General features: G+C 40.8%; 1 protein-coding gene across 5 annotated transcripts; it reads left to right on the top strand.

Moving 5' to 3' along the window:
* The first annotated feature begins 8,193 nt into the window (after positions 1 to 8,193).
* Positions 8,194 to 26,940, top strand: LOC119862759 (lamin-L(III)-like). Of its 5 annotated transcripts, XR_006274520.1 has the most exons (13): positions 8,194 to 8,900; positions 12,621 to 12,777; positions 14,124 to 14,249; positions 15,404 to 15,574; positions 17,094 to 17,219; positions 17,402 to 17,622; positions 18,301 to 18,529; positions 21,126 to 21,233; positions 21,996 to 22,112; positions 22,214 to 22,324; positions 22,468 to 22,535; positions 26,206 to 26,240; positions 26,366 to 26,940. XR_006274520.1 is itself a non-coding variant. In XM_043493210.1 (12 exons), the coding sequence occupies exons 1-11, from the start codon at positions 8,434 to 8,436 to the stop codon at positions 26,215 to 26,217; spliced, it is 1,845 nt and encodes a 614-aa protein (XP_043349145.1). In that variant the 5' UTR covers positions 8,194 to 8,433; the 3' UTR covers positions 26,218 to 26,240; positions 26,366 to 26,940. The 5 variants fall into 5 exon arrangements, 4 of the variants coding, with proteins under 4 accessions (XP_043349145.1, XP_038275946.1, XP_038275945.1 ...); XM_043493210.1 differs by lacking the exon at positions 22,468 to 22,535; XM_038420018.2 differs by lacking the exon at positions 26,206 to 26,240.
* The last annotated feature ends 651 nt before the right edge of the window (positions 26,941 to 27,591 follow it).

Below are 27,591 nucleotides of genomic sequence, written 5' to 3'. Positions count from 1 at the left end.
GCACTTTTTTTTTAATATGTCATCATCATATTGAAGAGCAGGAGCAAACTATCGCTCTCCTTGAGATACTTCAACCCATTTATGACACCGTTCTCTGAAAGCATGCTCAACTGAATCAATCGGATGTTCATGAGGGCCATTTTCCCTACATAGGGAAAGTCTACGATAGTCAGTGAGTGTTTGGCAAAGCTGGAGTCTGAGCTCCACTGAAACAATGCAGAACTGCTTTTGTCTCCTAAATCAGGATTCAATTTAATGAGTACCAAGCTGCAAGTGTCCTGCAGAGGCCTTGTCGCTGCAACTGCAGAAACTAATTTTGGCTTCAGATCCCTAAATTATCAGTAACAGCAACACCTGATAGACTAGTAAAAATAAAATATTTAGTTTCATGTAACCAATATCACGTGCACCCCTATATTGTATAACTTGTTTTGTGGTTTTGTATTCTACTCGTGTTTGCCTTTAAATTACAAGCTCTTTGAGGCAGCAATCATACACTGATAGACCTCACAAGTGTACAATGCTATATAAGGACCAAATTCTTTGCAGGTGTAAGTTCTTGCAGCTCAAGTATGGCTGTGTAGCCTTGATCCCCAGGATCTGTGGAAGGCATTGTGCTCCACATCACCCTTTATCCAGTGATACTAGTATATGGCCAGAAGAGCAGGTAGGAAACAGTGCCTTTAGTTTGAATAGCAGCCGTGTTAGTCTGTATTCGCAAAAAGAAAAGGAGTACTTGTGGCACCTTAGAGACTAACAAATTTATTTGAACATAAGCTTGAAGTGAGCTGTAGCTCACGAAAGCTTATGCTCAAATAAATTTGTTAGTCTCTAAGGTGCCACAAGTACTCCTTTTCTTTTTAGTTTGAATGTTTTAGTTTATGGTTAAATGAGTATAATATTAACTCCCGCAATGAATGCAAATGGTCATTGTTTCAAGTATTTTAATAAAAATTGTCCATCTTTTCTGATCAAATTCCTTTTCAGCCTCAACTGAAACAACTTGTGACACATTTGCATATTTATGATCCTGTACAGTAGTAGCAAATGTCTTAAATGTCACCACTTTCCTCTCCAAAATAAGCACGACTTGCTTCAGATGGCATACATTTTTATTGTACTTTAATGGTCAAAGCCCTCAATAAAATGTTAGTACTGACATTTGGAGCTCAATTTTTAACATATTTACATGACGGTTATGTGGTTTTGTGGCATATTTTTTTTCAGAGGGATTGAGGTGATTATTGTGTGCATAATTTGAAAATGTGTAAACATGCACAGATGAAGACCTGTATGCAGAGAAATCAAAGGGAAAGTATACTGCAGAGGCAAAGTATGTTATGTTTACTAATTCATAATGTCTGTATTCCTTACCAATTTTTTTCAAACTTTGCAAAAAATGCATCCCTACTGAGGACTATGAACATGCCAAGTTTGAATTCCTGAGCCTGTTTTCTGTCCTCCTGCAAATGTGTCACTGATCTTCTTTGATTGCGGTGACTTCTGCAGTTGTCAGGAGTAAAGTGTTCTGGGGTACATCAGTGTCACATCAGGTAAGGGAAAATAAATTGGCCCAGGAGTTCTGGGGAGATCAGTGTTGTTGCAAGCCATGGACAACAGCAGATAAACAAAATGCAACAGTAGGTAAAGACAGGTTTCAGAGTAGCAGCCGTGTTAGTCTGTATTCGCAAAAAGAAAAGGAGGACTTGTGGCAGCTTAGAGACTAACAAATTTATTTGAGCATAAGCTTTCGTGAGCTACAGCTCACTTCATCTGAAGTGAGCTGTAGCTCACGAAAGCTTATGCTCAAATAAGTAGGTAAAGAGTATTACTTATTTTTGCTCACTGAAACTCTGCAGTGATGGTGATGGGAAGGGCATGAGGGGAGTGGGTGCCCCAAGTATGAGGTAGTTTTACTTGACCTGTTACCATGCAAATTACTGAAATGCAGATGAAATGGGGAGAGGGAAATGAAGAGTGAACTAGAGGGGAGGGTACCAGAAGCATGGAGTGGCTGAGGGAGGGAAAGAGGGATAAATAATGAAGGAGAGGAAAGGAATAATTGAGGGATCATTGGGACCTGTGAAGAAAGAAAAGCAGTGTGAGTAGAGGAGGTTTACTAAGGTTAAAAAATTAAAAGCAGACTACTTGGAAATTCTGGAGATTCAGACTTTGAGGATATCAAATACAGCTGGTAGGAAAAGAGGTGTGAATGTTTCTGTTTTCCAATATTTTTGTCAAAATTTTTATTTGATAGCAATTTTTCTACCAGCATTGGAATTCCTCTGCCTTATAACCTGGGCCATTTTTCCTCAAAGTGAAAACACAGATTCAAATATGACCCAATATTGAAGCCTGCTGTTATCCTGGAATGAATCCACAGTATCTCTGTTTAAGTCAGTACCGTTATAAATCTGGAGTAACTGAGAGCAAAATTTCAGCCCACTTTCTTATTCCACAAAGGGATCTTGTATGTATATCAATGTGTGTTCTTGGCAACTGTCAAGGAATGAGAGCATGAGGAGGTAGATATCCTTACAGACTGTGATCATATGGATAGAGTTATTCTGTATTTGTAACTGAGAGCAGAATAGTCTAATACACTGATAAGTAAAGAAAGAATATGACACTATATCAGACAAAAAAAGACATCAATGACCAAACACTGCTATCAGATACACACATCTGACTTCAGATTTTGTCAGGAAAAAAATCAATTGTTTTATTTTTACACTTGGCTCATAAATTGATAAAAATGAGTGCTAAAAATTCTATAATTAAAAAAACGAAAAGAATCTTCAAAATATAAAACATATATAGGGATGGGGAAAATGTACACAAGAATACTTATGTGTATAAAGAAGTATAAAGTGCCACAACTCTGGGTCCAAAAGTAACTTTTTAAAGTCATTTTATTTTAAAATAACACTCTTAAATGTTTGTCATTTTTCAGTTCCAAAACCTCATTTTTTCTGACTGCTTAATATCTATTAGTAAAAATATGTGATGTCTAGCTGACACTGAGCCATCAATTCTGCAGTATAATGGAAGAGAACCAATCATGAGAGAAATAAAGATTTTATAAATAGCTCAGGTGCTATGGCTGTTTCTTTGTTTAGTGCTGACCATTGTGAAATAAGGCAATCTTTAAAAAGAAGCCTGTAGTGCTGACAGAAGACAAAAAACACAAGCACTATGAAACTCATCCTGATTTATTTAGACAGACAAGTCAAGTATTATGTGTAGGATACCACATAGAAATTTCATGTGTGGATATTTTGTATAATTCAAAGGCAAAGAAGGGAGTTAAATCCCTATTTGTGTATATTACAATCAGTGACATGAAGACAGTACTTGCCTTTTCACCCCATGAAGTGAGGGGTGTTCCGATCCATTTTATAGGCCACACAACCCTAGTCTGGTATTTAACTGTGATATATATTACTTTTCTAACATCTATTGCTCTAATTTCCTGGTGGGAGACTCTTGACTTTCTCAAGGAGTTTCCATCTCCCATCCAGTTATTATTAGTAATACATTAGCACAACCATTATCAAGCTGTCAGGTCTCACAATCCCACTTCAGTGAGGCTCGGTACAGAGACAGAAGCATTGAGGACTAATGCATGGGCCAGAAGCATTAAAATGTTTACAGGCTGATTTGAGAGTGTCCTGTCCATAAACTGATCGTTATGAGAAATGTTTATTCGTACATTCAAATGCATCCAGTTTAATCCTCTTCATTTAATACAAGAAAATAGTAGTGGTATGTAAACTGGTTTGTTTTGTTTTATTGTTACAATACAATTCTGGAGGCTGTCCATTGTTCTGTTTTGTCTCTAAAAGCTGGTTGAGGAAAGGGTCCTCTTGAATGAAAAAGGAGAGAGGATGTAAGAGAAAGGAAACTGCTGATAGGTTGTGAAATCCTCTGCTAACTATGTAAACTCTGCATTCACTCCTAGAATTTGCCAGTGCAGATCTCCATTATTTTTATATTAATGATCCCAGCCTGCCTACTGTCTGTAGCCTCAAACATTTTTGTTTAAACAATATTTGTAAACTATATCAGTCTGAAAATCTGTTCAGATCAGTCATATATCAGGGGGATATGTCCGTCTAGAGAGCAGGGACTTCTAGAATCTTGTCAGTTCATGATTATTATTGATAGAGTTAGTCAGAAAATGTGGGGGGGAACCTGCAAATAGTTTAGTTGGATTTTTTCCCCCTGATTTTCATTCACATTTTTCATTTTCTTTCACCAGCTCTAGATCTGGTAAAAGAAATAGGGAAAAAAACCCACAAACATTTCAGAGGGTTTTTGATTTTGCTATATTTCATTGTGATTTTGAACTTTTCTATGCAGCTCTAATTATTTATTATGGGTCAAATTCATTCACTCATGTTGAATACTACCTTACTCCATGAGTAGCCCCACTGCAGCCAACGATATCACACATGGAGGAAAGTGCTACTCTATCCCAATAAAAGTGTCAGAATCTGGCCATATTTTTGTAGCACTGCAAGTTAACCAGCTCTGTACAACAGATGAACTGTGCCAACATATAACCAATCCCTGTCCCAGAGAGCTGACAGTGCAAATGCACAAGTGGAACTGGGATGGTGCAATGCAATACACAATCCTTAAAAAAAACACTGGGGTTCAATGGCTGAGAGAACACGAATCCAGAAAACAACCATGGGCTAGAATCTGAATGGTTGCCCAAGAGGGAGAAGAGCAAAGGGGGTTTTATGCCATCTTTGCACCTTCTGAATTCTGGCCTGATCCTGTGAAGCCCAGGGCATAACTTTGAGTAGTTCCAAGGTCTGCTCTAAATTATGGATGTCTGCCTACATGGGTATTAAACAGGTTGGCATGGCTGCCTGTGGAACACACTGGAGCCCAGAATAGCCATAGTCCAGTGTACTCTGGTGGCACCTTTTCCTGTTCCTGAGACATTCCTGACATGCCTCTATGCTGGGAGCTATATGGAAATGTGGCATAGTTAATCTAGCCTACATTGTGGGGATTCCCCAATGAGGAGCTCCATGTGGATTCCAGCCCCTTTACTCCACCCAAGTGGTGTAAAAAGCCCAGACTGCAATCCTGAATAAGTGAGGTTAGGGGAGAAAATCAGAATCAGCTCTTGATTTCCATTACTCACTCTTAATGTACCTTCCCCTGTCTTTTCCTATTCTTGCATGGGGGGGTTAGATGACGAATACAACAGATAAAACTGATTGTGTCTATTTTTGAACCCTCTCCTATAGCACTTTTTGTTTGATCTATTACATAAGTTTTGGGAAGCAAAGTGAAGATTCTTAGAATAGCAGATTACTTGCTTTCTTCTATATTTGTTCCAAATGCATAAGATTTCATTTGAACAGCTGGATAGTACATGCAACCCTCACACATGATCATGACATATGGTCATACTGAGCCTTTGTAGGACACTGAGGATTCAGAGCCAAAGTCTGCCCTCGCATGTCCTGTAGCTCCTGAAGTCACATGTTCAGATTTAAGTCATCCTCAATAGTTTTCTTGAATCAATCTTCATATTGACTAATAACAATATTAAAGTAAGAAATGAAGCTGATTTGCAGAAAAGAAGAGGAAGAAGTTCCTGTTATTTTTACAAGGATAAGAACTAAATGGTCATATGTCACTGTCATGTTGCATATGGTTGCATGAACCGTGTGCCACTTCAGATAAAATCTTATGCTTTTGGTCTTTTACAACTGTTATTTGACCAAATTAAGAAGAGTAGAATAAACCCTGAGTCACCCATTCTTCAATTACCCCATCTATTGTATGTAACTCTTAGTAGTTTTCTCATGTATAGTGAATATGATTAGATAGCAAGCTCTTCACTCCAGGGATTGGGTCTTCTGGTATGTTCTGGTAAGTGTCTAGCAGCCTGTGAAGTGGCTGTCATGAATAAATAATAACAATGAAGAATGCAAGTTATAATTTGCTTCCATAAATTTACTAAAACCCTGATTTTTCTTTTAAGACTTTGGGGCCCCACTCCTGCAATTTACAATGCATGCACACCACTCATATATTGTAAATTGTATTGTGAACTTAATTCATTTGTACATAAAGGGCCAGAATGTCATGGGCATGTAGCAGTATGGTGAGTAAAATGGGGAAGGTGCAAGATGCACTCCACACAGTGGCCACCTACAACACTACTGAGAGTGCAATCTCTGCTCCTTCCTACCAACTCTGTGAAAACTAAGGCCCAAATCCACAAAAGCATTTAGGCTCCTAAAATAAAAGTTAAGGCCATAAATACCTTTGTGGATCTGAGCCTCGGAGTAAAATCCTGGCCCCACTGAAGTCCATCAAAGTTTTGCCATTGACTTCAGGTGAGTCAGTATTTCAGCCTCGCTGCCTAAAAGGAGGCAGCGTGAGAGCACAGTTGTGACTGCTTTTCCCAAGCACAGTACCTGAACAGCAGAGCTGGTTAGGGGCAGAATAGGCAGCTCGCTATACCCCATTCAAAGTAGTGCAGCTTCTTCACGGGCCAGCACAGCTGAAAGTACCACAGTCACAAACTACACCTAAAGCATCTCCGAGTCACCTATGTCGTATTATTAGTAAAGAAAACAGATGTTGGAATACTTTTCTTCAGAGACTACGATGCAGTCTGAGTGATGGAACCACATTAAAATGGATAGATGGTACTTATTTGTGTTAAAATATTACCTGTTTTTTATGCACCTGGGGCCCAATCTAGTGGGTTTTATACATAGGGCACTGGCCTAGGAGGCCTGGGTTCTATTCTCAGCTTTGCCATTAACCTGCTTTGTAAATTTTGGGCAAGCCACTTCACCTTTCTATACTTCGGTTTCCACTCCCACCCTTTGTCTGTCTTGTGTATTTAGACTGCAGGCTCTTTGAGTACAGGGAACTCTCTCTTACTTTGTGTAGAGACAGCAGTTAGCACATGGGATCCCTGATCTTGATTGAGGCATCTTGGAACTACTGCAATACAAATGATAAATAATGTTAATAACATTCTGAAATCCTACCTGCAATTTTACTCAAGCAAACTCCCAATAAAATCTGTGGGAATTTGCCTAAGGTTTGAGTATGCAAAGAACACAGGCTCTGCCCTCCAAACAGTAAGAGTCATCAATGGAAATTACAATCTCAAACAAGAATAGAGGAAATTGACAACCGCCAGTGAATTTCCTTATGAAAGGGACATTCCAAAAATAAAAAGAAAAGGAGTACTGGTGGCACCTTAGAGACTAACAAATTTATTAGAGCATAAGCTTTCGTGAGCTACAGCTCACTTCATCGGATGCATTAATACAAAATAATATACAAAAATAAAGTGTTGTTAAAAAAAATCAATTTTATCAAACCTATAATTTGGCTTCAATAATGGGTTCAAATTTAAAGGACAACATTTTTGTTTGGATGTAAAAATCCCCCCAGCAATTTGCATCCGAAACATTGCACATTGTGGTACATGGATGAGAACCAGAACCAGAACCTGAACCTGACCTTAAAGCTAAAAATGGCTAGAAACAAACAATGAAAAAAGACTAATTTATTTTTCACTGACCAGTCTGAATAAAATGTTAAAATAAAATAAAGGTAAACAAAGAGCAAAGCACCAACCAACCAAAAGGTAAGTGAGATATGAAAGATTATTTAGTTTGTAATAATCTGAACACAGCAGTGCTTAATTTGAATTAAAAGATGTACGCGGGGTCGGGGGGCTCAAACCATTAGGTGCCGGGGACATAAGCCGCCAAACCTAGAGGGGGCGGGGGGGATAGCCCTGGCACAAATTAAGCATTGGAACGCGGCTGTGGGTAGCACATGGAAGGACGCTTTTCCAAATATGAAATTTTCAATCTGTCCCTTTATGGTGCTGAATATAAACCCAGAGCTAGCAACTGTATTAATGGGCTCTCCCCACTCCCATCAGCGGCTTGTCTTTTCTCGCACCTCTGGACCAGGACTACGTCCAACTCATCTGAACGGGGAGACTGAAAAGGGAAGCGGCGTGTGGCGTTCACTCACTGCCCTACCGAGAAGCAACCAACAAAATCCTCCCTCCCCGTCTTCTAAACGCAGAAAACCCCACGTGGGGCTGGGATCCCTTCTCTGCCTCGGCTTCCTGGGCTGGTGCAGCCGCCTCCTCTATCCAGCAGCTCTATCCCTTTAAATTGCCGCCGGGGCCGCAGCCCGTGCCGGAAGGAGCCTGGGACTGCAGCTGGTGGTGGCTATTTATATACCCGGGCTGGAGCAGGGGGAGCCGGACTGCGCCTCTCAGCGCGAGCGTGGGCAGGGAGAGGCCGCGGCGCGCAGCGCAGCGCCGGGCTTCCATGTCTCCTTGAGGCGTCGGCGTCGCTTGGCGGTGCAGGGGCTGGGTTTGCGGGTGACCTGCAAAGGGGCGTTTCCTTCCTGCCATGGATGCAGCCGGGGATTGAAGGTGCCCGCCCAGCCCGAGGCGCCCCGGGTGGCGGCGGCGGCCGCGCTAGCTCCGAGGATCGTGCCCGTAGAGACGCCGCCATGGCCACGGCGGTGTCCTCCACCCCGGGAGGCAGCGGGCGAGCTCTCGGTCGCTCGGCCGCGTTCTCCCCGCTCAGCCCGACCCGGCTCAGCCGACTGCAGGAGAAGGAGGAGCTGCAGCAGCTCAATGACCGCCTGGCCGCCTACATCGACCGGGTGCGGGCTCTGGAGGCCGATAAGTCCACGCTGCAGCAGCGGCTGGCGGAGCAGGAGGAAGGGAGCAGCCGGGAGCTGGGCAACCTGCGGCTCCGCTACGAGACCGAGCTGGCCGATGCCCGCAAGGCGCTGGACTGCATCGCTATCGAGCGGGCTACGCTGCAGGTGGAGCTGGGCAAGCTCAGCGAGGAGCACCGGCAGCTGCACGCCAGGTCGGTGCCCTCTCCCTTCCCTCTGCGCTAGCCGGGCTGCGAGAGGCTGCTCTTCACGGCCTGGCTCCGTCACATGGCAGGGGGAGTATCCCGTGGCTCCAGCGGCTACTGGGAGCGTAGCCTCCTCCCTCCTCTCTTCCAATAGCTAAATGCCTCTCGAAATTCCCTACTGGTCTCTGCTCCTGCAGGCAGCTCGCAGATTGGTGCGTGGTACTGGGATTTCCCGGGAACCGGTGCTTAGCGCCCAGGGACAACCAAATCTGCTGCATCTCCCAGAACTGATAAAAGTATAGGGGGGTCGCTCACCTGTAAACAAATGACAGGCCTCAACTGTTATGAGGGAGCCTGGTTTTAATGGATTAACCGTGTGGGGTATGGTTTATAGATGCCTGATTTAATTGACTCCTGTGGAGAAGTGCCTATTGGGTTAAGAAGCCTACCCTAATGTGTCCCTTGCATGCCGATATGGGATGTATAACGATATTCCTATGGTTTAGCTGTTGACTAGGTCGCTAAAGTATTCCCATTCCAAACCTGTACAAGACCCTTGCCCTCTCTTGGCATAAAGCCTGTGGGTGTTCTAGACTGAAGCAAATGTGTTCTTTACTTGTTTTGATGGTTTCTCCTCTTAGCTACTTTCAGCAGCTTAAATCTCCTGGGCTTGTCTTGTATGCTTGGTTTTGGTTCAGAAGTTTAAGCTTCATAAAAACCTCATCTCTCTCTTTGTGATTAGAGAGCAAGGAAAGGGCTGGTGCCAGTTCTGAAATTTTTCAACTACTTTTAGTGTTTAGATAACTCCCCAGGCTTCGTTTATAGAACCTTAGACTTGGCTGATCTGTAATCCTGTGAATTGGTGCTTTTTACTTTCTGAAGCAGCTAGGCTTTAGAAATGACTTTACAGCCTCCTGAAAATGGTGTAGTGCTTACATACGCAGTGCATTCAGCAAAAGATGTACTAGATCGAAGTCCTAATATTTAGAGGTGCTTGTTTCTGTGCAGTCTAACTGCAAACATCTCAGATGTCTTGGAACAACCTTATCTTCCTGGCAGTCATGAACATGATATACCCTTTAAATAGCTTAGAACTCTTATGGTGTGAACAGTATCCAACACTCTTCCTGCAAGCAATCACCCATTAGTTGTTTATCTTGGTTTACTACATAGTGCTAAGTACAACTCGTTTAACGTATATTAAGTGAGATGCAAGTGCATATTTAGATGAATAGTAGTAACTGACGAGCCAGTTGCAGGATGCTTGAAAGGAACAACTGGCATAGTCACACTAGCTCACTCAGTCTCATCACTCTCTTGCAGGAGAAGAATCAGAACAGGAGTGAGGGCACAAGAAGAGAACACGTGTATTAAACAGGAAGATACTTGGTCTAATTGGTTTTAGAGATACAAATAACTCTGAATATATAAATATAATGGTTCCACCTCAATGTGTAATGCAATGATGCAAAATGAGGCCTCATAAGTGACTCTTGTGAATGTTTTGGATGTCCTCAGATCTTAGACACATAGGTCTAATGTTTTCTTTCTTTAGTAAGAAACAGGCTTTGAAAATACTGGTTTAAGCTCTTCTAGTCAATCTGAGAGCCACATCTCAGTTTGAGGACTGGAGGAAGAATAAAAATAACTCTGTACTGTAGGGTGGTATCCACTATTCCAGGTAGCGGGACTGTCTTAGTGGCTGGCTAATTTTGAAATGGTTTATACAATTCTAAAAGCCAGCATAGACAAGTCATTCAACAGCTATGTTAAGGAGTAATGTTTAATTTGGCTTTAAAGGTCTAAAGTAGCCTTTTAGATGGCAGGAATATGGCAGCATGTGTCCACAAAGGGAAAATGTGTCTAATAAAACTCAAACCTGTAGAATAAGAATTCCACATGATTGGAAACAGATGACCTACAATGTCTGTCCTCTTGCTCATAACTACACAGAGTAAAGATTTATTTGAATTTTATAGTAGCTGTTGGCAGGGGAATCCATCATCTTGTATTTTTTTGTATTAACAGCAATAATGCACAATTGTACTGGTGAGATAGGGGAGAGAGGACAAACTAGTGACCAATTGGATTATTTGTGACAGTTTATAAGCCAGGGTTTCCACTTCCCAGATTGTTTTCACCATGAGAAAATAAGGGATTGTTCCTTACAATCGTCAACTTGAGCAAAGGACTGTCTGACAATCAGAAATGTTACTTTCCAGTGTCGGTTCTAACAAATCTGTGTCATAGCCGTTTGAGGCCAGAAACCTTATGGTGCCTTTGAGTCCCATGCTCTGCATGAGTCCTCTTTTGCGCTTGGTCAAAACCACATAGCCACTTCCTTCCCTTGCACTACTTATTGCTGGGGGAAAGAGGTGGGCATGCCATACTTTCCAGGGCATGCCTTCATGGGCCCACCAAACTTCCTACACGATCTTGTTTTTTCCACGTTAAAAATCACTTTCCCAGAATCCTCTCCTGGATGCCGGGGTCAGATCTCCCTCTGAGAATAAAGTGGAAGTGGGTGAGCCTGGCAGCCCGTCTAGTCCTGAGGCAGAGGCCTACTGGCTGTCCAATACCATTCTCCTGGCTCATCTCTCCTCTCCCCTTCCACGTTGCCTCATAACCACACTCTCCTAAGCCCTATGCTCCACGAGGCCAGTGACTGAGTCTTTCCCAGTGAGCATGCTCAGCTTTGTGCCCTACTCTGACCATAGCCAGGATGGTGGCCTCTTGGGCCCAAAATTCCTCCCTCTCTCATGGGTGCCACCATTACAGGCTGCTGGCACTCTGATTAGTGGATGGCCCCAGAAATGTTTCCTGTCAGCCAGGGCTGCTTTACCAGAGATTTGGCTAAAGTTTTGAGGCAACAGTTAAACAGCCCTAATGTTAGTGTCTGCCTGAGCCAAGTAAGATGCTAAGCACGTGCCTGGTGTAACTAGGGTGACCAGATCCTGATTTTTGGGGTCTTTTTCTTATATAGGCTCCTATTTACCCCCCCGTCCCAATTTCACATTTGCTGTCTGGTCACCCTAGGTGTAACTTGACTAACAGCTCAGCTGACTGAAATTCCCCTTCTGTCCTGGCATTACATGTTAAACCTGGGCTTGAAAAACTTACCAAACGTGCTAGTCAGAGAAGTAAATCGCCTAGCCCAGAGGAAGATGTGAAAGAGAAGGTTTTAAGGGTCCCATTTGAAGTTCAAAGGGGCAGTGCCCATTCTCTCTCCCAGCTGGTGAGGAGAAGATTGTTGGCTTTTCTACTACTGCTGCCCTTTTTATAGGACTCACTTTTTTTTCCCCCTTCACTCTGGCTAGCAGATGTCATATTTTAAAGATCTGTCCTTTAGCTACTTGAAAGGAGAATTGCTCTCACCATTGTCACAGCCACTGCTATAAAAGTTTCTAGCTGCTGTCTGTTCAAAAAACACTCAATGGGAGATGGTGAAATTTGTGACTACTTTAGGTGGGTGGGTGGGGGTCAATACCACTGCAGTGGGCAGTGTAAGAGCATGTACAAAATGAACTAGTGACTCTAGGGTACAATGAAATACAGATGTCAATGTTTGCATGCAGGTTTTGTCTAGTTTACTCTTTTGGGTGGTGGTGGATTGTGAATTATACTCCAGTGCTACTCTTAACCTTTTATAAATAGACAAGAAAGCAAGCTTAAATAAGTTCCCTTCACACCAGCAGTAGATTCTTATGAATGTAAAACTTTCATTTGCAGGAATTCTAAAAAAGAAGCTGACTTAAACCTGGCACAGGCTCGTATAAGAGACCTTGATGCTCAGCTGAACTCCAAGGAAGCTGACTTAGCAACCGCTTTGAGTGGAAAAAGAAGTTTGGAGGGCAACCTTCAAGAGTTAAAGGATCAAATAGTCACTGTAAGATTGATGTTGCATAGAATCTACACTATTTCATGGTTGGTGATACCAGAAGTTCAGTTATGACTTCCCACACTAGGCTCTATATTTGCTTTTGTTGCTGTTCAAACTTATTGTCCCCAAAAAGTTTAGTTTTTAAAAACTCATGAAGTTTGTTGTACTTAATGGGTAAGGATTGGGAGAGACGGACTTACAGAATTTTGATGAAAGCACATGTCCTGGTCACCCATCTGCGCTGAACAAAATATTGTGCCATGGAATCCTGTTGCAAGGCTTGTAACCCTGCTTCATAACATGAATTTTTAAATTATAAAGACAGAAGGGCCATTGTCGTCCTAGTTTTCATTTCTATAACTGAATGACCCTCTTTGGTCCTGTCCATGTAGATGAGACTGAACTTCGCTCTTAACATGCAGTTACAGCTTGTGTAGCCTCCCCTGAAATGGCAATACTAGGGAGAGAAAAATTCATGTCTACCTGTTCACCTGGATTGAAGGACCTTCTTACTGTATCTTTAAGTACTTTACCCTAACTTTAAGAGGAAACCCTCTATCCATTTGATTTGATGTTTTTTGTTAAAGGCTCTTTCTTACTGTAAGAATTGCCTGAAATGTATTAAGTTTTGGGTTTAGGATTTTATTAGCTCAGTTTAGAGTTCTTTAGGGGTTGGAGATTAATATAATACTGCAGTTTGGGGTGTATTAGATAACCGCAGTTTGCAGTAAGTGTCTGTTTCACTAGAATGGTTTAAAATGCTGCCATAAAATGTAGATGCATTGGCTTAGTGTAAGAATTACACTTGCAGGATATAATTGAGTTTTAGAAGGAAGACTTGGTTATAATAAATGCAAACCATCTTGGTTTCAGGACTTCGGATTTTCATAATTCTCCTCTCAAATTAAGAGGCTTGGATCATTAGTGTTATGGAGAGAAATGAAAATGGTCTTGTACAACTGATAATCCTAGCTGGGTAGGGTTCCTTGGCTGGGTAGGGTTAGAAAACAGTAGTTCTACAACTTAGCTGGTCAGTGATTAATGAGGCTTCTCTATACTTGGTTTAAGAGGCCTAGTTCACTCTAGAGATCTGATGTCTTATGGAGCAGAAAGCAGCCCTGTTCCATTAAGCTTTATGGGGCAGGACTGCAAGTGTCTTCTGTGTGAAGAACACCAAACATATTCTGGACCTTATTGATATATACATTAATAGTGAACTAAATCAGAAAGGTTCCTTCCTTTACTCAAAGTTCTTGACTGTAAGAGTAACTCTGAAATCTAATCTTTGACTGTTAGTGTAAAAATGTCACTTCTTGCATTCTGACCTACCACAAAAATCTTTACTTTCCTAGCTTAAGTTGGCATTGGAAGATACCAAAAAGCATCTCCATGGAGAAATGTTGAGGAGAGTGGACCTGGAAAACCAAATGAAAACTCTACAAGAACAAATGACATTCCAGAAACGCCTTCATGAAGATGTATGTCTAAGTTAATTTTAGCAAGGATTTCTAGATGCCAATTGCTATTGCCCCTGGATACCCTTACAAAATCAATGTTAAAATGCACTTATTCCTAAAAAGGTAACTAGCTGTATCAACCTTATGACCCTCTGCCAGCCAGCAAAAGCCACCTAGGTGGGTAAACTCCAGGGATGTGCACAAATTTAGGTAAAATCAAACTATATTTGAGCATGTCTCTCCTTCCACCTTGCAGCTTCATTGAAATCCAGTAGTTACTATTGTATTATGCTAGTGTAAATCACCCATAAAGTTTAAGTTTATTTTCTAATACACGTGGGAGAGGGGTGTGTGGTTTTTTGTTTAAACAGTTACCTGCTGGAGTATTAGATTTGGCTTACTTTAGGCTTTCTGCAAACACCTGGACACCTTTACAATTTTGACTGTTATAGTTTTAGCTTTCTCTCAGATTACACCTGCTAAGATAACTACAGTCTAATACTACTTGGATGTCTAATTTAAAAAACAACCACTAACTTCAGAGAGCATAGAAACAAAAACTTGTGTTCCCCTATTTCCTTTTGTATCTTTCATGTGACTCTGCATAATCAGGTTCTGTATACTATAGGATTAATTAAATTTAGACTCCATTCAGGTTTAGAATGGAACTTTTAGGATGAAATTTTCAAAAATGTCTAAGTGATTTAAGAGCTAAAATCCCACTGAACTTCAACTAAAGACAAGTAGGGGAAAAGACGCTTCGTATTTCATTTTTAAAAAAAGCACTATTTTTTCTTTTTCTAGCTAGACTGGTAACTAGGAAAATGTGTTGACAGCATAATCCGACAGGAGAATACACTTTCAGCTTGTGAGAACCCAACTGGAGATCTTTAAAACAAGAATGGAAAGTAATAGATTTACTATGGGGAAAATAACCCAGCAGGGTCAGATGAACTTAACCTAATGAGCCTTTCCATCTCTAAATCCCCTGTGATTGAAAAACAAATGATAAAGTACTTGACAGTAAACATCTGCTTTAGTATTGAGTGAGTGACTTGCTACATTGGTTTATTGTTAAAGCAGTTGCATAAGATCAGTTACTCAAGCTAAATGGTGGTATTTCATTTTGACCTTTAAGCCATATATTTTTTTTTCTCCTCCTCCTCCTCCTCTAGGAGCTCAAGGAAACAAAAAGATTCCATGAGAGCAGGATAGCGGAAATAGAATCTGGCCGTCAGAGGGAATTTGAGAGCAAACTTTCAGATGCTCTGCAAGGACTCAGAAAGGAGCACGAAGAACAAATTCAAGAATACAAAGATGACTTGGAGCGCACATTCAGTGCCAAAGTGAGTCTTCAAAAGTTGCAAATCAAATGAACAAGCTGTCATGCTTTCTGCATCTTCGTATGACAGTGAAGCATTTAACACTTCATTAAACTAGTTGACAAATGTATTTGACACAGAATATGGTCCATCTGCTTCAAGTAGTAGAGACCCATTAATTGAAGACTTTCTGCATTAGGAGCCACTATCCTGAATCCCTTAATCTCTGAACAGTCTCTAAGATCTGGCAATTGAACTTGCTGTCTGCTGTCACTTCACTGTCATATAAAATTGGTTGAGATGCATAAATATATACTATCCTCCATAACGGGAATAGTTGGTATGAACTATAAAACTTTATACATCAGCAAATTTCAATCTTGGTTCTGACATGCTTATTACAAATATCTAAACTTTCTGCATAGATGTTATATGCCTAGGGCCAGGTCAATCATACCAAAGTTAATGTGGTATAATAACTGAGCAGAATTTAGTCTATCAATATCATGATCTTAATTCCTAGGAAATATGGTACTAAAAGTTTGAAACTGTTCACCAGTTACAGCAGGGTTAATTATTCCTCTAACAGAAATGTGTGCACACATTTAATGAAGATAAAGTAACTTAATCTACCAGTTTTGGTAGCTGATATAATTGCAACCTTCCTACCAGGACAGGATTACACAAGTACCTTGATATTAATGGTGTCGCCCCCCCAGCCCAGAACAGAGTCCAGTTAAGATAGGTAATGTCACCAAAATACCAGACAGTCACAAGGTGAAAAATCTGGAGTGAGATTGGAATCTGGACCAAGAATTTTATTAATGGAGAAACTTCTAGTATTACAAGCCCTATCTGCAGACATGCTTGTACTCCTGAGTGGATTCCTTGAACTGTTTTTTCTCACTTTCTTTTTGTCTATTTAGTTTTCAACTCACTAACTTTACCTTTACCCTGCTTGTTCTCTTTTTCTTAGTAGGGGTCCTGCTGCTGTTACTGCATTTGTTTCCTCCAGCTTTTTCCCTTTTCTTAAAGAAACATCACCTCAAACTGTTTTCTTTAGGACTAGTTTGATTCCTGAATACCCTGTTAAACATGGCTATGCCTGTTTGTTCCCAAAGCTCTGGTACCAGCATAGGTTTCTTTGGTGTGAAAGAGCATTTGATTACTGGCACTCAATCTAGTGTCCTGTACTGTCCCAAGGCAGCTTCCTACCCCACTAGCCATGGTACAGCTAGTGAACTTGAGTTTCTTCTCTAGTGGCTTCATTTCTGTGCCTTTTTGACAAGTGTATAACAGGAAATATTCACTAGTTTAGGTAGTGGTGGAGAGCTGGATTAGGGTTATGTGATGTTGAATTGTGTCTTGGTAAATTAATGATAAAATACCTTCTGATTTTATACAAACTGTTAGACACTCTACATCTTCATACACATGCAACTAAATCTGTATCTGTAAATCACTTTGGTGACCCTTCCCTTTGTTCTAATAAAAAGGGTTACCGAGTCCTAATCAGTTGTCATTAACAACTATTTCTTCATAGATGGAGAATGCCCAACTTTCTGCCGCAAAAAATAGCGACTTTGCCAATGCTGCTCGGGAGGAGCTGATGGAAACAAAGATGAGAGTTGACACTTTGACATCCCAGCTTAATCATTATCAAACTCAGGTACCATTCTTCAATGAGATCATTGTTTTTTCCTTTGTGACACTTGTATTTTCTGCACATTATCTGCTTCCTCCCCCTCCCCCCCCCCCCCCCGAAAAAACTGCTCTTCTGACTGAGCTCTGTTTTTAGTATCTCTTACTCAAAATAATCACTGATAACTAAACCTATTCATTAAATCTAAGAACTCTGTATTGGAGAACAGAATAAGAGAATTGCAGGAGACCCTGGATTATGACCGTGAGATGCATCGAAGGCATATGGCTGAAAAAGATAAAGAAATGGTACAAACGCGGCGGCAGATGCAAGCACAGTTGGAAGAATATGAGCATCTACTAGATGTGAAACTGGCTCTAGATCTGGAAATAAATGCCTACAGAAAGATGCTAGAAGGAGAAGAACAGAGGTATGATACAATATGAACAATACAAGAAGACTTTTTTTCTTCCTCCAACATACCTTCATTCTATAAGTCTATATACTGAGTGGGAGGGGAGAAATCTGAAGTTAATCTTGTTCCTAGTTGACTACTGGGAGAACTCCAACTACTGGCTTCAGTATGTAAAATACTGAAGATGGGCTCTATGCTGTAGTATATGCAATCTCTTCTAAATGATAAATGCGTTGATTGAAGGTACATGAAGTTTCAAACAGTAATAACATTATGAAGGGACAAAATGGCAGCAAGGGATTCAAACTTTTCTATCGACCATATAGTAATATTAACTCTGCTTTTTCAAGTCCCTTGGCTGCCTAACCACTTACCATAGAGGGTTTGTTCATGGAGATCTTAATTCCTGCAGTGCCCATGAGGGAAAGAAACTAATGCAACAGCTGAGGGACAGGGGAGGGAAGGAGCAGGTAGAAATGCAATAGCTTGCTCTGAACTCTGCTTGCAAAAATTGGAAAGCAGGCCATAAGCTTTCGCACATTGTTCATTTGGGAGATTCTTTGCCATAAGATAAAATACCACCCTCAAAACTTCAACTAAGCTGGTGTGGGCAGAGGGGAAGCTACACTAGGTCTGGGCACAATGGGGTTGGAACAACTTGGATACCTAACATGGTCACTTGGCTCTTTTTAGGCTAAAATTGTCATCTAGTCCATCTTCCCAAAGTGTTGCAACCCAGGCAACAACCAGCCATGGGCATCGCTTCCTGCATGGAAAAAAGAGAAAACTGAAAGAATCCAAAAAGGGAGAGCACAGTGTCAGCTTTAAGATTGTTCAGCATGCATCATGTTCAGGAAATGTGTCCATAGAAGAAATTGACACAGAAGGGAATTTTGTCAAACTTAAAAACAACTCTGATGAGGTACTCCTTCCCTGCTCTCTAATGGCTCATAGCCCATCAAACTTTGACCACCTTTCACCATACATAAAACCAATATCAGCACATTAAACTAAGTGGTGCCATCTAGCCTAGTGTCATAAGGCCCAGTTTATTCAGCATGTTGCTTTTTACTACTCCTAGTGATTTTCCTCTTCTCTTGATCCTCAAGAACCAGTTTAAATAATATACCCATCTCCATATTCACAAAATGGTCAACAGCAACTGTTGCTGGTTAGAGCAGCCACAAGACCATTTGTGGGAAACACACAACTTTACTGAAAGTATAGGGTCTCTTTGCATCCAAACACAATCAGTCCAGCTTAATCAAGGATAAAAGCACTTCTGATAAGCTACATAAGATGCTTGGTGTCAGATAATACCAATAGCTATTTAGATCCCTTGTAGCTTACTGTTTTAGCTGTGGCCAGGCTCCTACTCTGCTGCCCAATTAATCATATAGCTTTTACCCAGTCTATCCAACAGTCTACAAATATCTAACTGCTTGGTGTTGGAGGGTTCTGCTCACTCAGTTAACTGTTTCTGTGCTGGGAAGTCTGGCACAAGCCACAGTCAAGATTGATATCCCAGTATTCTTCAACTGGCATGTTAAGAACATGCCAACTAACCTACCAAATTAGGTAGTGGTCCAAAGTAGGTTCTCCCAACCCTGGCCAGTTAGTGGTTAGCTTTAGGCTGACTACCTGTCAAAGTCCGGACAACATCCACAGCTCTCAGTCACTCTTATACATTGTAAACTTGACTTTCTGAATCAGAGCAGCAGAAAGTCTACCCAGAGGCAGCTTTTAGTAACCCAAGCTGCCCACAATCCCTGCTTCACTTGCTTGTGCTGGGAGTTATAGTTTGGTAGAGGGGTTCAGAGCAGAATACCCAGGTGAAGGTCAGACAGACCAGGAAACTTTTTTTTTTTCAACTTTGACTGCTACAGACTCTCTAGAGGAGTCACAAGTGGAATGGGTAGTACTTGTACTGCTGTTCTGACTGAGGAAAATTCAGGTGCATAAGATTCCTAACAAACTCCATGATATCTGTTTGCACAGATATCTGTTTGTATGGACCTTGGCACAACACTCTTGCCCCGTGAGATATTGGCTCCTGAAGGTACAATAATGCCATTAGATTACCTTCCTGGGGCAGGTTTTCTACTTCCTTTGGGATGGGATGGACAGGATTATTAAACAGGGAGATCATAGACTTGAAGGGATGATTCTGCAAATAAGTGGTTTGGTCCTATTCCCTAAAATTGCAGAGCCCTAGACACTAACAGGGACAGGAGGGAAATGCTGCATTACAAGGGTAGCTTTTGCTCTAAGCAGAGGGTATGACTTGATTAGTTCTTAAAATGGCAACTGGACTATGGAAAAGCTCTGCAATTCAAATAAGTCTTAACTTGTAACACTGCAGCCAAACAAGCCTATATGAACAATGAACTACAGCTGCAGGATAGGATCAAGGTTAGATTCTCAGACCATACATCTTGGTCTGAGCTCTTACCTTGGGTAGAGAACTTTAGAACCATTCTAAGTGTCTGGAATCCCCTCTGCCTTATTGACTGGGACTGTTAAAGACCTGTCTTCTGAACTAATGAATAACTTGAAACTGAGAAGGGGAGTCTTAATACAGAAAAAGTTGAGAATTAAAAATTGGATGTTATGAAATGTCCCAAATCAGTCAGCCTAACCCTAGATGAGAACACATAGACTGAAATGGTGAAGCCTGATAGAGGTGGCATTCTTCAGCCTAAATAGTTTATAGCCATTCATCATTGGAGAAGATGATCTAGTCTGACTTTCATAACCACTATCCTGGAGTAATGTGTCCAAACACCCTTAAACTAAAAGGAAAAAGTGCTATTGACACCTGTTACCCTGAATTAAAAGCTGCTTCATAAAATTTAGTGCATGGTGAGGCTGAGACAAACATATATAGTTATAAAGTCTAATATTTACTACTTGGTTGCTGATCACTGTTTCAGGAACTCTTATGGGATCAACCACTGCTGCAAGCATCTTCAGTGTCAACATGGAACATAGTCTTAAACTAAATTTATACTTTAAGAATGGCCCCTGTCTTGAAAGGAACAGTACCTTGCAAACCAGAATGTAGGAAATGTAAAATGGCCTAGACCAGGGATCAGCAACCTGCAGCCTGCCAGGGAAAGCCCCTGATGGGCAGGGCCAGTTTGTTTACCTGCCGTGTCCACAGGTTTGATCGATTGCAGCCAGTGAGAGCTGCGATCTGCCATCCCAGGCAAATGGTGGCTGTGGGAAGGGTGGCCAGCACATCTTTTGGCCTGCACCGCTTCCCGTAGCCCCCATTGGCCTGCGACAGCAAACCAACCCTATGGAAGCTGCAATCAGTTGAACCTGTGGACGCGGCAGATGAACAAACCAGCCCAGCCTGCCAAGGGCTTATCCTGATGGGCTGCACGCCAAAGGTTGCCGATCCCTGGCCTAGACTAACAAATGGCAAGAGCACGTAGGTGTGATCTCTTTAGAATGTTCATCTAGTTACAAACTTCATATCCTCTTGTAATGGTATCTTGCCTTTCTAACTGCAGGATCAATCGCTAAATGGCTGGGTACTAAGACGACGACTTGGAAGTTTGTCTGAAATAATATACAAATTCCCTGCTCGGTTTATCCTTCAGGCAGGCCAGGTAGTTACGGTAAGTAACTTAACACTTGCTTGGCAAGTCAGATTGGCAAGACAGTAATTCTGTTTGACCTAAAAGTCTTTTTACTATCGTTTAAAGAAGGCAAGTATACTTAGTGCCTGTGCTGGGAAACTTTTCCCCTAACAATTTGGCAAGACTGTGACTGGTAAACTTGAGTATAACTTTAGGAATGGAGTGACTTAGCACCATTTTAATAGTTGAGGCCTGATCCCAACTTTAGAAGTGACCTCACTTGCAATTGTTGAAGTGGGGCATAGTCTGAGCCTAAGACACTGTTTTCTTCCATTACAAGCTGAATGGGCTGGGGGAACATAAATGCTTGCTTTCTAACCTGTGCAATTCTTCCTGGCACCTTCCCACACAACTGATTGGAGTACTAGATAAATGATCTCAAAAGTCTGGCTTAGTAGCATAAAGTAGGTGGCCAGGAACAAGAACTCTACATTCAGAGGGTGTAGTAGGTAGAGAATCCCATTAGCAGCTCTTCCTGCTGCACTTCCATGCCACCGCCCTAGCGGGTAGACTAAGTGTTCCACCAACTCCAAAGGCAATTCATGGACTCTGCCCTAATTTACCATTTAGACCTGTTTCTGAGCATCTCACAGAATTTACCCTAGACACACTTGGTGTAGATTACATGGAAGCTATAGACACTTACTCCAAACTGAATTTTGCCTTTAATGTTCCAATACCAGTCTGCTGACTGTTAAAAAGTTTTTTAAAGCTCATCAGTTAAATGTCTCCTCTGTCAAGATCTGGGGTGCTGATGCTGGTGTAAACCAGAGTCCTAGTGATCTGGTCTGGAAATCGCAGCGGTCTTGGGGAACTGGGGATAACATTGGTGTTACACTCATCAATGCCGATGGAGAGGTAAGTGAAGCAATAACCAGTTGCACTTTTCTAGTCTTCAACTTGTTTAAGAACAAACAGCTTATTTTATTGCGGGGGCTTGGGGGGACAACTTATTGCAGGAGACTGCAGAACGGAAGATCATACATGTATCCAGAGGAGAAGGTGGTGAACTGGAAGATGAGTTTGATGAAGAAGAAATAACAGGGAGCGAAATGGAGTTTCATCGTCGGGTAAGAATCTTTCTGCATTCAGAACGTAGTAGCAACAGAAGTAATCAATGGCTTTCTCTTGTAATAGTTAACAGTACTTAAAACATGCCCCTAAAGTATTGCCCGTGGCCTACAACTCTTGCCATTTTTCTCCCTGATGTCAGACCAAAAGAAGAAAAAAGAAATGTTGTTTGGTGTCATGATTGTGTTTCCTGTGAGCATCACAAAATAGGTGAGACCAGAGCGAGCATCATGCGTGTTTCAGAATGCACAGTGTGCTTGTTTTCTTGCAGAAATGTTTGCTTCATCAGTAGTGCTGAAATCTCTTGCCTCTATGTAGTCTCTGCATGGCTTTGCACATGAGTTGAAAGCAATGCTTCACATCTGATCTGGGAGCATAATGTTGCTGTAGTTAGGGGTTCACATTTTATTTAACATTCTGACCAGTAAAAGTTTGGTCATTAACTGAAAATGCAACTAGCAGAGCCTTTTTCATGTTTGTTCATGCCCAGGAGCAAATTCACCAGCTAACTGTAGTACAGGACAGGAATGAGGCAAAATACTTATGCCAATATTGTGCATATAGCTTATTGCAACTAGAAATCTTGTGTACTATAACCTAGTTAAACCATTTGTTGCTTCCACAATTGTGGAAACAAAGCAGAAGAGGGAATGGGGAGTGACTGCCTTCATTTGGAATATCCAATTTCAGTGTGTCCTTGCTATTCTGAAACAATAGCAACTTCAAATCTGGATTATAGAAAGGAAAATATTTCCACTGAAATGTACTAAAAGCCCTTGGATACTCTTAAGTGCCTTGGGCTCCTATGGCCATTATTAATAGGTGCTTTTGAAACTTATCCACTGCATATAGGTATCTCCTTAATCCCCACCTCCCACTAGCATCTTTTCCCTTGAGTCTACTTTTCAGATGGTATCAGAACAGATGCAGGTCTTGCTGTTAAGCCCACTGTTAGAGTAAGCATACTCATAATCCTACTGTTGGAGTAAGCATGTTCTGGCTTCAACTTTACTAGTGTCTTTTTTGTGGCCACTTTCTGGATCAGTCTCAAGTGAAAACTACCCCACAGCCTCCAAATGAGGCTTGAGTTGTGGATTGCAAAACAGCTAGTGATAAATCTAATACACCAATTAATCTTTGTGCTGGTCACCTAAATCACTTAAAAGTGAATTCTAATTAGTTTGGTACAAAGATTCTTATTGCATCACTTATTCACAGCTGTGAATTCCTCTAACAACTTTCAGCATTCTGACTGGAAGTGCTGACTCCTGTAGGACTTCCAAGTTTGGCTGGAACAGTCATGCAAACCGGTAGACTATACTAAGTGCTGCTTTATAGTAGCTGTGTTGGGAGGGATATCTAGGTATCCCTCCAACTTCAGAGCTCTTACCGCCCCAAAAAACAGTCCAACATTTTAGAATAAAATTGGTCTTTGGAGTCGCACATTCTAGTACAGGAATCTAGTATTGAGCACTGACGTTTGCAGCCCTGGGTCTTAAGAGTGTCTACAGTCTCTCATTCTAGAAAATGATTGGCTGTACTAAACCAGTTCTTGCTCCAAGTCGCACGTATAAGGGATACAGGAAATTCCATACAGAATGAACCTGTTCCTCTTGTTCAATATACATTTGGGTGCTTTAGAAGGGAAAATAACAGGCACTTAACTAATTACAGTACTGGGCTCTTGGAAGGATAATGTCTTCCTGATGTTGGTGACAACCTTACAGTGCAGAACTAAGGTACAGAACTTTCTGAAATGTTGCTGTAGATGAGGGATTTTAAATTTTTTTTTAACTATGCAACCCATCTCTTCTTTTAACTTGGAACTCCCCAAACACTAATGCAGAATCTGATTTAGACAGTAGGATCAAAAGGTCCAATTTATTTAACTGCATAGGCTAGGCAACCTTTTTAAGTGCCTTAATACCCTGAAATCTTTGTAGGTATCAGAGTGCTAGTGGGCTGTGTGGACCCCCCCATGCACCAGGTCACAACATTACTCACTGAAATTTGGCCCTCTATCATGGAGAGGTGGCTGGGCCAAACCTCAATGAGTGAGTGGCATTGCAAGCCCCATGAGTGAGTAGGAAGACTCATTGTGTCCCATACCCTGCAACTGAGACCTGCTGGTGTAGATAATGACCTGTGTCTCTACGCACAAACTGGACACTGGCTAGCTTGAAGAGAACGTTCCACTCATAAACGTTTAGAAGTTGTAGTTTTAAGAAAAAATTGATACTGAATCACTTTTCTCTAATAGAACAGTCTTGTCTTTGGTAAAGTTGTTCAGCTTGAGTCCAAAACATCTGTTAACCTTCACGAGTGGCTTGTGGTGTCATGTGAGCTCCTGAATAAAAACTGGAGACAAACACATTGCCATTCCTTAAAAGAATACAAAAGGAGTGTAATTCTACACTAAGCTATTTTGGAAGATGACACTTGGACTTCATATTAAACATTATGAACTCTGCCTGAAACTAGATTGAGACAGGTTGCTTAATTAGTCTAAAATTATTAAGCTAAAATGATTCCTTATCCCAAGTGACACTGTCCTAGCAGGATCAGCAAAATGGGATAGAAATCCAAGGATATGCAGGGACTCAACATTTTTCAACTGTTTTTGCTATGCAAACTAGCAACTTGCCTATCCATAATCCCATGATTCACTTCTCATGCTGGGTATGATAAAATTTCAAAAACTTTAACAAAACAAACTTTCTATGAAAATGTTTCCATTTTTCAGTCCAGCTCTATTTGTTAAACTCTAGCTCCCATTCTTTAATTGAGCACCCAATACTCAACCCTAAGGCTTACAGCTTTGCTTTCAGAGTAGCAGCCGTGTTAGTCTCTATTCACAAAGAAAAGGAGTACTTGTGGCACCTTAGAGACTAACAAATTTATTAGAGCATAAGCTTTCGTGTGAGCTGTAGCTCACGAAAGCTTATGCTCTAATAAATTTGTTAGTCTCTAAAGTGCCACAAGTACTCCTTTTCTTCATGGGGAAATAGTTTTACTTTGTGTAATGACTCATCCATTCCCAGTCTCTATTCAAGCCTAAGTTAATTGTATCCAGTTTGCAAATTAATTCCAATTCAGCAGTCTCTCGTTGGAGTCTGTTTTTGAAGCTTTTTTGTTGAAGGATAGCCACTCTTAGGTCTGTGACCGAGTGACCAGAGATTGAAGTGTTCTCCAACTGGTTTTTGAATGTTACATTAGCCTCACCTCAAGCTGAGGAAGGAAAACTAACCCCTCTGTCTGCTACTATCAAAGTTTTGAATGTAGTAAGTTTCTTGTGGCTAATCTTAATACATCATTAAACAACTCTTATTGATAGAGCCAGCATCTTTCTAAGATGGCTCTACTTAAGATCTTAAACCAGTTTGAAATTCAAATATAGAACATACTAAAGGCTTTTTTATAATCCCTGTGTAAAAATACCAACACATCTTTGCTAGAAACCTAAAACAAACTTTGAAGGCACTATTGACTGAGTGTAATAATATCCAGCTAAAACCTCTATTTTGCTACCATCTGTTAACAAAACATGGTTTAACTAGCAAGACTCCATACTGTGAGCCATAAGGTCCTATAGTATTACAAGAGGGAAAAGCCAGAAGAGTAGTAAAGAGATTTGTAAAAATTCATTGTGCATTGTGTAGGTGAAAAGAACATGTGCTGTAGTTTTTAACAAGGCTATCTTACTTTTTGTTATTGCTTTGCCCTATGCCATTTTAGCTATCTTACATACATGCAAAAGTCATGCTTTAAGACCAGCTTTGAGTTCTTGCTTGCTTTGAGCAGTTTGCAATTCAGAAGCCATCTCCTATGTTATGGTTTCCTTTCATGCAGAAATAAATTTAACCCTCAAATTTTTCTCTAGAACAAAGAATAAACAATGTGGGAATTAATTAGAAGGTAAATAACTAAACCCCTAATCATGCACTTTTCTCCATTCTTATGAATCTTGATTACAATAGGGATGCTAAATTGTGTATACTCAGTAGTTCATCCAGCTTAACCTATTTAATTTCTCTTTATAGTGTCTCCAGCAAAATGAAGATCCTAGCTGTTCTGTCATGTAACTAGACCAAGGTAGTGACTACCTAAAACCACTCCTTAAACCAAAGTGACCCTTCAGACTGCATGAATTTTCAGCAGCTTCTGGAACATGTGAATCTTGGAATTTTTTTCCCCTATCAGACATGTTTGGAGAAAGGAAGTTTCACATTCTGGGGGATGTTATTTGTTATTGGGCCCTGCCTTCAGTGAAACTAGATCAAAGTGTACATTTCCTTTTTCTAAGTCACTTCCATTTGTCATGGAAAGAATTTGTGATTATTCACGCACAACTACTTGCCCTAAAGTTTACAATAACCTCCTGTTAGGCAGGTCTCATCCTAGCCAAGGATGGTAACTGCTCACAAATGTAATGGCTTCAGCTTTCTAAACTCCTGATTTATTCAAAATATTTTTCTCAAAAGCAGACTTGGAAGAAAAACTGTTTTCAAGCCTGACTGAAATTTAGGTGGACCAAATACTGCCTTGACTTATACCTTGTGCAACTCCACTGAATTGAACGTCAGAGCAAATTGTTATCCTTGTTTCAAACACCCCAAGACTCATTTTATATTTAGTCTGATACTAAAGTTCCCTGGATTGATCTAAGCCAAATGATATGATCTACTGGTGTAAAGTTTTAAAATGACCAATCTATTTCTAAAACATGTGTTTTTTAACTTGTGGTTAAATAAACCAACCATTATACTGTTTCTATAGCCTAGTACCTGTTAACTTCAAAGTCTGTATTTATTAAACTATGTACAACAGCACTTTGGATAGAAGCTATGTACAGTGAAGTGTTTAAACTTTGAGGTGAGTAGCTTTGTACTGTAAATGTGAACTGAGTCTGATGCCAACATAGCAATACTGAGGTTAGATATCAGTACCTAAATTAACTACTTGCTTGGCAAAATATTAATGGGGACAGAATTTAATTGTATAGTTTGGTATAGCTAGAGATCTCACACTCCAATGATTGCTAAGTCTTGATACCCTTTTAAGAAAGTTCCTGTGCTTATTAAACATGTGAAATAAGGATGTGCAGTTTACACTGTCACTTCAGTATTCATAACTGAGGAGGACAACTTCAATTTTGTCAAATAGCTAGATATGCTCCCTATTGGAGCACTGAGTTCAAGTGGATTAATATAGCATTGTAACAAGGTGCAGCTAAAATGTCTAGCACATAGAGGGGTTGACCATGGGT

The sequence above is a fragment of the Dermochelys coriacea genome, chromosome 10 (genome assembly GCF_009764565.3).
Source record: "Dermochelys coriacea isolate rDerCor1 chromosome 10, rDerCor1.pri.v4, whole genome shotgun sequence".
NCBI classification, from domain to species: Eukaryota; Metazoa; Chordata; order Testudines; family Dermochelyidae; genus Dermochelys; species Dermochelys coriacea.
This window is presented reverse-complemented; position numbering and strand designations above follow the sequence as displayed.

Excerpts from the sequence above, each read along its gene's own strand:
- LOC119862759 (XM_038420017.2), top strand. The coding sequence starts at position 8,434 with ATGCAGCCGGGGATTGAAGGTGCCCGCCCAGCCCGAGGCGCCCCGGGT. Across the intron at positions 12,778-14,123 it reads TAAAGGATCAAATAGTCACT|CTTAAGTTGGCATTGGAAGA; the intron begins GTAAGATTGATG and ends TTACTTTCCTAG. Across the intron at positions 15,575-17,093 it reads AGCGCACATTCAGTGCCAAA|ATGGAGAATGCCCAACTTTC; the intron begins GTGAGTCTTCAA and ends ATTTCTTCATAG.